Raw genomic sequence first — 9,583 nt, forward strand, 5'->3', positions numbered from 1 at the left:
TAATTAAAATTAAACCAGAAGTTTGTAGTGTGGGTTTGGTCCTTTTTTTCTAAAGCTAAATATTCTCTATAAATGTATGGCAAATTCCACTTATCACACATTCATGTAACTGTTTAAAGTGATTTACAGCTTCCTTTGGTTTTGTCTTTGACTCAGGACTCATTTAGAAGATCTGTTTTCTGGTTTCCAAAGAGTTGGCTATTTTCCAGCTTCTATGCATATGTTGTTTATTCTGTTGTTTAAAACAAACATTTTAAACTTACTTAGATTGTTTTATGGTCTAGAAGGTAACCTTGGTAAATATTTCACACACTAAAATGAAATAGCATCTGCTGTTTATAGAATAATATAGAAATGTTAACATACATTGATTGATAGCATTGTTTATGTTTTCTCTATGTTTGCTAATTTTTACCCATTTTCATGAATTACTGAGAGGCATATTAAACATCCAGCTATAATTGTGAATTTGTTTATATCTGTTGCGTACATTCTGTTATTAGGTGCAGAAATCAATGAAATTGAAAACAAAGAAAGTAGTACAATCAGCACTGTAGAACTTGAGTTTTTTAAACAATTAGAAAAATGCATAACAAAATTAATTTCTAAAAATTACAAATAACTAATACCAGGTAGAAAGAGAAAATAAAACTGTAGCTACGTTGGTTAAAAAGTTTATTTTTTAAAGATTCTACTGGGGCTGGGGAGGAGGCTCAGTGGCTAAGAGTTTATGGCATAGGTATGAGGCCCCCAGTTCAAATCCCCAGCACCTACATAAAAAGCCAGATGTAGCCATGCAGTCTACAAGCCACATGCTATGGGGACAGAGACAAGATTACTGAGGCGTATTACCTGCTAGCCTCACTTCAGATTCTGTAAGAGAATTCATCTCAAGAGAATAAGGTTGAAAATAAGGCCTCTGGCCTCAGTGCACAAGTATGTATACATATACTTACTAAACATTTGTGCCACATTTCTGCTGCGCGTGCACACGTGCACACACACACAGGCACACAGGTAAAATAAATAAAAGTGTACTTACAACTTTATATGAATAATTTTGAAAACACATTACTTAAATTCCTTTAAAATATTTACTTAATCTAACTCAAGAATAAAAAGGGAAAAGAAAATCTGAAAAGTCTGGCTGGAGAGATGGCTCAGTGGTTAAGAGCACTGCCTGCTCTTCCAAAGGACCCAGGTTCAATTCCCAGCACCCACATGGCAGCTCACAACTGTTTTTAACTCCCAAGATCTGACACCCTGACACCAATACACATAAATTAAAGTTAAATAAAAGATTTAGAAAAGAAAAAAAAATCTGAAAAGTCTTTTTTCTTCTTTTTTGGGGGGAGGGGTGGGAGGGTTCTTTTTCTTACTAATTTTTTTTATTTTTTACATATACATTTATATTATTACACATATATACAATAAACAACCTATAGCAAGAAGAACAATGACACAATCAAGAATTATATAAATGTTACAACCTTAGGGTTTTGGCTATTTGTATTTAACAGCCTTGATGAAAACATCTTTTCTATTTTGGTGCATCTAAAATTCTGATTGTAAATCAATCTTCATCACGTCTTGTCATTATCAACTTAAAACATCTATCTAGACATGAAAACATTTTAATACACCCAAATAAATTGAGCAATAGGTTAAAGAATATATTTTGACCAAGAAATATAACACCAGTTAGGTAGGGGAATTCTACCTAAGTTTTAGTAAATACTTCAATCCCAGCAAACAGACTTTGGAGTGAAGAGAAAAGGGAACAATTTTCTAGTTACTTCCTTAGGTCAACAGTAAATATGAAGGGTCAGAGAGATGGCTTAGTGGTGAAAACAACTTGACTGCTCTTTCAGAGGTCCTGATGTCAATTCCCAGCACCCATATGGTAGCTCATCACCATCTATAAGAGGATCTGCTTCCTTCAGGTGTGTATGAAGACACACCTCTCTGTGTAGTCGTGACTGTCCTGGACTCGCTTTGCAGACCAGGCTGGCCTCAAACTCACAGCGATCAGCCTGCCTCTGCCTCCCAAGTGCGCCACTATGCCCAGCTTAATAAATCTTTTTTTTAAAGTAACCTTGAAAACAAAACTAGAACCTTGGAGATGTATATAATGTATTATATATAAGTTTTGAATTACAAGCTTAATTTTATGAGCATAACAATATTATAAGCAAAAACTATTGAAAGAGTAGATCCAACGATGCATTTTTCAGATTTATACTGACCAATGTGTGAATTGTCCAAGAAATAAAGACAGTAGTAGAACATTAGGAAAGTGTTCAGCTACTTCTTCAAACTGAAGTATAACATTCTGAAACGCAGAGTTTTCTCTTTTAAGTGTGTTTACTTGGTTCAAAAAAGTTAAATAAAGCAAAGCAGGGGCATGAGTGCCATTCGGCTGTGTACTTCTTCAGTGGCCTTGGATGAGGCACACAGCCTGTCTGAACTGAAGCATCCTCATCTATAGAAAAGCCGCATGTTAGTAGAACCCGGCTTGTGAATTGTTGTAAGGATCCGAGAGAACAAGTGTGTGCGGCGCCTCTTAATGGTGGTAATGATTGAGTGTGTGGTTGAGGAGACACCAGCCTTAGCCTGTCATTGCTTTGCAGAATCAGACATCATGGGTCCTTTCCAGCATGGCAGCCCTCTACTGGAGAGTGAAAGGGCAGGGGAAAAAGGCCATCGACTGCCTGCGCCAGGCCCTCCACTATGCTCCCCACCAGATGAAGGTAAGTGGGTGAGCTTCTGCGTGGTCCTCCGTTGCCCAGGGGCTGATGCAGTTCTGGTTAGGCTTCCTCATACTCAGCCAGTTGTGCAAGTGGCACACCGAGGACAGGGAGGGAGAGGTGGTGGCCTGTGACTGTCCCCACCTCACACCTCTCCTACTGTACTGAGAGCCATACCTCGTCCCAGCAGGCCACCTGCTTGGCAGTCTTTCTAGAGTTAGCTCCTCCCCTGTGGGGTTGGGAAGCTCCTACCCAGATGCTTCATTTCCTATCCCTTTGTATATATCAGTAAAGTCCTGGTCTTCCTCCTCCACCCACAACTTGCTAACCTTGGATCGTTCCATGTTACGGTGGCTGGCAGTGTTCAGTGTATTATAATAGATATACTGAGTTCTGTGTTAATCTAGGCACTGTACATTGTTCAGAACCAGCTGTATCTGCTTGTGGAAGTGCACAGGCTGGCGGCAGGAGCCACTTCACCAAGGGCAACTCTGGGGTCTAAGAACAGTTCTGCTTCATACTGGTGTTCTGAGCTTGGGCAAGATATTGACCACTACTCTCATCTAAGGACATGCCCTCTATGGTTGCCGAGTAGGACAGCACAGTGTATGACAGCCATTCTCAGATATCGTGTTTAAAGGGGAAAGATCTGTGGGAGTTAACATTGCCAGATGTTCAGTCTGACCTGTGCATCACGCTGAGAGAGCAGGCAAGGCACACAGGAAGGCATTTCATCTGGGTAGGCCATAGAGCATCTGCACACACCTGCTGCTCTTGAATGTGACGTGAAGACTGTCACAACGGGTAGGGGAAGGCTCCCTCCAGTCACCAGAAACAGGTAGCTGGCTGGATCTGAGCTGTGAGCACAGATCTTCCAGGTGCTGCAGGTGACACTCCAGTCTTTGCTCAGAAGCCAGGGCGGTAGCTCAGTAAAAGAGCCTTTGTTTAACACCTATGAAGCCTTAGGTTGAATCCAGTTACACACACACGCACACGCACACGCACACACACACACACACACAAACGCGCGCATGCGCTTTCCATTGCAAGGCTTTTCCAATGGAAGGGGTTTTGTTGGATTTTCTGGTTTTTGCTCACTACTCAAAAGACCACTAGGGAACAGCAGCCTGGCCCCCTGTGTAAGCTTCTGTGTAGGACTGCCATCTCCCAGGAGCTGTGATTTATGTCTGTCAGAATTAGGAATGCAGCTCAGTTCGCCTCTCCCTTCCTCTTCCTCCAGGATGTGCCCCTCATCAGCCTGGCCAACATCCTCCATAATGCCAAACTCTGGAACGACGCCGTCATAGTGGCCACCATGGCCGTGGAGATCGCACCACACTTCGCTGTGAACCACTTCACGCTGGGCAATGTCTACGTGGCAATGGTGAGACCGGGGAGCGAGCAGACTCAGTTCTGGTAGAGGCACATCTTGACTTCAAAGTTGTTTGGGTTTGGTTTTTTAAATATGCCACTGTCCTCCAGTTTCCCAGAAGTTTTATCTCCAAAATTAGCGGCTATACCAACATAACATTTACCCATGGGGGTTTGAGAGATTGGTTTTGTTGGGAGGGGATGTGAGGGGGGGTGGTAGCGGTGGTGGTATTGTTGTTGTTGTTTGGGTTTGAGGTTTTTTTGCAACTTTAATGTAAGATTATTTTATGTGTATTGACTATTTGGTCTGTGTGTATGTATGTGCATCGTATGGTTGCCTAGTGCAGTTGAAGATAAAAGAGCTTCAGATACCGGGGAGCCAGAGTTACAGATAGTTGTGATCTACCAAGTGGGTGCTAAGAAATGAACCCAGGTCCTTTGGAAGAGAAGCCAGTGCTCCTAATTGCACATCTATCTCTTCGGTCCCGCAGGTTGCATTTCCTTCAGTAGCACATGGTGTAACCCCAGCATCCACAACTCCATAGTTCTTCCCCATGAGGGGGTTAGCACACTGTGTTAACACACTGGTCTAAAACACCAGAACTGCCTCAGGCGTCTGTCTTTACCTCTAGACTCAGCCCCTCAGGACAAAGCTGCTCTTCCCCGTTCGTGTGCAGGAGCAGACTAGCCTCCCAGCAGACACTGGGAGATGAAGTTCATTAGCTTCATAGCTACTGTTCATGAGGGAGAACAATAACCTCACCCTCCAGCTTCCCTTCTAGTCAGAAATACAGTCTGATTGCACGTATGTGATTGTGTGTGTGCATGTGCACTTGCACTCTCATGCAAGTGGTATTGGGGATTGAACCCAGAGTCTCAGCCCTTGATAAGCAAATAGTTTTGGCTTACCACTGAGCTTTGCATTGATTTCAGAATTTGAAACCCCAGAGGTCCCTGCCAAACCTTCATAACCATATATAACATGTGAACCAGGCCATCTGCTGCCATGGGGGGGGGGGGGGTACGATGTACAGGTCCCAAGCTGCTCTCCTAACAGATAATAGAATGAGCAGCCCTGGGCTGTAAGCTGTATGTGTGTCATCTCTGACTTCTGAGGTGTGGGCTCTGGCCAGGCTGGCATTGCTGAATATGCAGCCTCCTCTGTCTCCCCCCCCAACCCCCCCCAACCCCCCCCACCCCCCGAGGCAGGGCTTGTCCTGGACTAGTTTTGTAGATCTGCCTTCCAAGTGCTGTGACTAAAAGCATACACCGCCACGCCCAGCCCTCCTCTGTTTCTTAAAACTGAAGACTGTTTTCATCCCCGCACAGGAAGAATTTGAGAAGGCCCTGGTTTGGTACGAGTCAACGCTGAAACTGCAACCAGAGTTCGTGCCTGCCAAGAACCGAATCCAGACTATCCAGTGCCACCTAATGCTGAAGAAGGGCCGGCGTTCCCCCTAGAGCCCCCCTTGCCTTCCCTCAGCTCCCCCAGCCACAGTCAGAGCAGAACCCCATCATATCGGTACCCACGTGAATGATGTGTGTGAATTGCCAAGTAAGACATAGCAGGACTTGGCCGTGCGGGGCTGGGTCTACCTGGTTTTTAAGTTCCTCCTCCCCAGCCACCCTCAGAAGAGGCATCTTTAGAAACACAGTTTCCCAGACACTGTAAATACTGAGCCAGGAAAAACTCAGAGCTCCACTCTGTCTTCAAAAACCTCCATGCCTTCAAGGCTCCTCTGTGGTCTGACCTCTTCCCTGGGGAGGCCAGGGCCGCACTGCCCATTCTCTGCTTCCTGTGTAGCCTCTGTTGTCCCCGGAATCGCAATGCCACCTGGGGCCAGTCAGTGAGAAGCCTGGATCCTCCGTGTCCGTCCCCCCCCCAGCTCTCCTTCCTGCCTCAGTCTTGTCCATTCCACGCTGCTATGTTACAAGCTCCCAGAGATAGTTTGCAGGGGAGGAAGGGGAAACAGTTTTACAAACAAAATATTTACAGCAGCAACTCTTAGGGTCACCTGACCTGTGTAAGTTATTTATGTTGGGGTGGGAGGGGGCTGAGCAGGGGAGTCAGCTGTGTGCAACATCTTTATCATTTGTATTTTAATTGCAGATCACAAGGAAACCAATACGTTGAAATCCTATATAACAGGTTTATATATATAGAATATGTGTATTTGAAGCCCTCTACAGACCAAGTCTGTGTTACTAATTCTTTGTTCGCTGTGTTCCCCGTCTTGGACTAAGCGTGACTGTCAGCCCTCCCTCTGAGGCTGGCACCCCAGCTCCTCGGAGGAAAGCCAGGAGCCAGGGCTGGGGGGTCCCACTCAGTGCACTTACCTTTGGGCCCTGGAGAATCAGAAACTCCAACATTTTGGAATACTTAAGGGCACATCCTGAGAACAAAAATAAAAATTGTTTATGAGCAAAATCGCTCTGTGGTGTAGTTTTTCTTCAGATATGGGCTAATTTGGACTCTCTGGTGACTCTGCCTCTGGTTGCCTAATTTCTGGGTCATCACACAGCAGCAAGGTGAGGAATGACACCATCCATCACTAATGGACAAACAGAGGTTGAAACATTTGACCAGAAAGCCTCAGCAGCAACAGAACTCACTGTGTGACTGGCTTCCTGGAGAAGCCATCATAAAAGCCAAAGCCACGGCTTCCCATCTCCTCAGATGAGCACTGAGCCTCGCATCCACCCAGGAAGCATCCCACAAGACCAAGCAAGGGGACTCTATGGAGCCCCACCCATAGAGGCAGCGCTCTACAGAGTTTTCCAGATCATCTTCAGGCCACCCCTAGAACTGCTCACTGCAGGCAGAGTCCAGCGAGTTACATATTTGATCAGAGGTGTTTGGAGACCAGCAAGCTCATGTGTAACTGGATATAGTAAGGCTCGGCTCAGAAAGAACCTCCAGTATGTGTCTTAGTGAGGTCCTGTCTCTCCACCTCACTACAGTCTGACATTTCTCCAGGACCTTTCAACAATTGCTTGTTGCGTTTGAAGATTACAATAAACTTGGCCTGATTTATAACTAACTCTATGAGTTTCCATGGGATGTGGAGTCCTGTAGCCAGCAAAGCAGTCAAAATATAAAACTTCCATTGTGAGCTTGAGGGTGGGAGGTGGGGAATTATGGTTCAGTGGCAGAGTGCTTGCCTCACATGTATGAGACCCTGGGTTTTATCCCTCACACCACAAATTAGTAACATTAAATGTTATACCACCCAGAAAAGACTCCCACTGATGTTCTTTGTAGCCAAACCACTTCTGCCCTTAACCCTTGGCCACTACTAGCCTTCTCTCTCTCTCTTTAGTTGCACTGTGACGATAGTGTCATAGAAATAGAATCACACTGTGTATACATCCCCCTTTGAGGCTATTTTTTTTTTCACTACCCAGGTTTCCAGCTCCTCACAGTCTTCTCCTTTGTGCCCAGTGAATTCTGCTCTTCACTGGATGCCGTGCCATCATGTGATGACACTGTCACACTGCACTGAAATGAGCACATCCTCTTGTCTCCTTCCAGGTGCTTAGCTCCTAGGTCTAATCAATGTCTGCGTCCTCTTATAACAGACATGGCCAAAACAAACTAGTTGCTCAAAACTATTGAACTTGTGTTGAACAGACCAAACAATAAATGCTGCAGAAAACTATAGTGACATCAAGGAGAAGAGAGAGAGGGAAAAACTGCTAGAAAGGATAGGGGAGGCTGAGTCAACCAGAGCAACAGAGGCTGCTGGACACTTCTGACTATGCACAGCTCTTGACTCAGGTAGGCCCTTGAAATAAAGATAGCCACACATTAAGCTATCAGTAAGTGTTAGTTCTTATTAGCACAGGCCTTCATTCTGCTATTAGGCTTTTCCTGAGTTCTAAAAATAAATAACCTTTGCCTTCCTGCTAATCCTGATTAAGAAGCATGTCTGTTTAACACAGTGACTCTAATTGAGACATGGGACATTCTCCAAAAAAGCCTCAATAGAAACTCCTGTGAAAGGGTTTACGATTTTAATTTGATGGATATCTTCCATTCTGTTTTCCAACTTACTGACTCTCTCTTCAGCTGTATCAAGTCTACCATTTTAACCTATCTGTGATTTTCATGTCATGTCATTTATTCGCAGCTAGTTCTCTGTATTGTGTCCATTTGGTGGGACAAGATCTTTTAGTCATTTGAATAGTTTCAGCATCCTTATGTTTCAAATTGGTCTGTTTCTTGTCCATTAGACACGAGTTCTTCTTTTTGTTGAATATATGTTTTATAAGATAGAAAACCCAAAAAAAGAAAAGAAAAAAATGTACCCATTACTCTCCCTCTTACTCCTCCCCAGACACACTAACCTCCTGACAGTAATAAAACTCCCACTCGTGCCTCTGCCTCAGGCACTTGCATTCACTGTTTCCTTTGCCTGAAATACTCATCTAAGTAATTACTTGGCTCACCTCACCTTTTTCTTTGTCTGTGATCCTTCTGGGTCATATATATAATTTAGGATAAGGAATTAGTACATGTTATTGTGGGCATTTACAAGTCCCATAATCTGTTCTCTGCAAGCTTGAAAGAGCTATGTGCCATGGAGTCCCAATAGGGTGACTCAAGCGCAAGCCTGAAAGCCAAGAATCAGGAGCAATGAGGGCAGATAGCCTTCCATTTCAGCTCAGTGGGACAAAGAGGATTCTGCTTCCCTTTACTGTCTGTCTGCTTAGGCCATCTACAGATTAGATGGGGCACACTTCGTTGGAGAGGCCACTGTTTTATTGTTACTTGATTCATATGCAACACACTCAGAGACACACAGAAAATGTAAGTCACGTATCTGAAGAGCCTTGGTTCTTATGATGGTTAGTTTTAACTGTCAACTGGACACAATCTAAAAATCTCCTGAGAAGACAGTCTCAATGAAGAATTGTCTACATTAGGTTGACCAGTTGTCACAACTGTGAGGGATTTTCTTAATTTGATTTATTTAGGTAAGATGGCCCACCATAAACATGGGCAGCACCGTTTCATGGTCTAGGCTCTGGGCTGCATAAATAAAGAGAGAGTGAGGCATGCCCTAGCATGCATGCATTGCTCTCTGCTCTTGTCTATGGATGTGATATGCTGAGATGCTTGACATCCCTGCCGTCTTGTCTTCCCAACAATGATATCCTGTAACTTGGAATTGTGAACAAAAGAAATTCTCCTTTAAGTTACTTTCTTTGGTAGGGTACTTATCACAGGAAACAAAACTAAGACAGCCCCTGTCAAGGTGACCTGTGAAATTATGTATCATCAACCCAAAACCCTGTTGAAATTAAGTTCCAGTGAGACATTTAGTACATGCTAGCCTCATAAAAATGGCTTGAGAAGAGCTGGTCTTGTTAGCTAAATTCTCTCCAAGAGCTTGGAATCTTGAGTCTAGAGTTTGTCTCAGCAGCCATCCCCACTACAGCCAGGTACACACAGTGCCTTCCAT

The 9,583-nt window shown here is 44.2% G+C and overlaps 1 protein-coding gene across 2 annotated transcripts in view; it reads left to right on the forward strand.

Moving 5' to 3' along the window:
- Nucleotides 1–6,546, forward strand: part of TTC17 (tetratricopeptide repeat domain 17) — a 105,804-nt gene extending 99,258 nt beyond the window's left edge. For both annotated transcript variants that reach the window (XM_084777151.1, XM_084777152.1), the window contains 3 exons: nucleotides 2,631–2,750; nucleotides 3,988–4,131; nucleotides 5,448–6,546. In XM_084777151.1, the coding sequence (XP_084633277.1) occupies nucleotides 2,631–2,750; nucleotides 3,988–4,131; nucleotides 5,448–5,579 (396 nt within the window). In that variant the 3' untranslated portion in view covers nucleotides 5,580–6,546. The remainder of the gene's footprint in view (nucleotides 1–2,630; nucleotides 2,751–3,987; nucleotides 4,132–5,447) is intronic.
- Nucleotides 6,547–9,583: the final 3,037 nt, after the last annotated feature.

Source organism: Acomys minous (assembly GCF_964271855.1).
Source record: "Acomys minous genome assembly, chromosome: 3".
NCBI lineage: Eukaryota > Metazoa > Chordata > Mammalia > Rodentia > Muridae > Acomys > Acomys minous.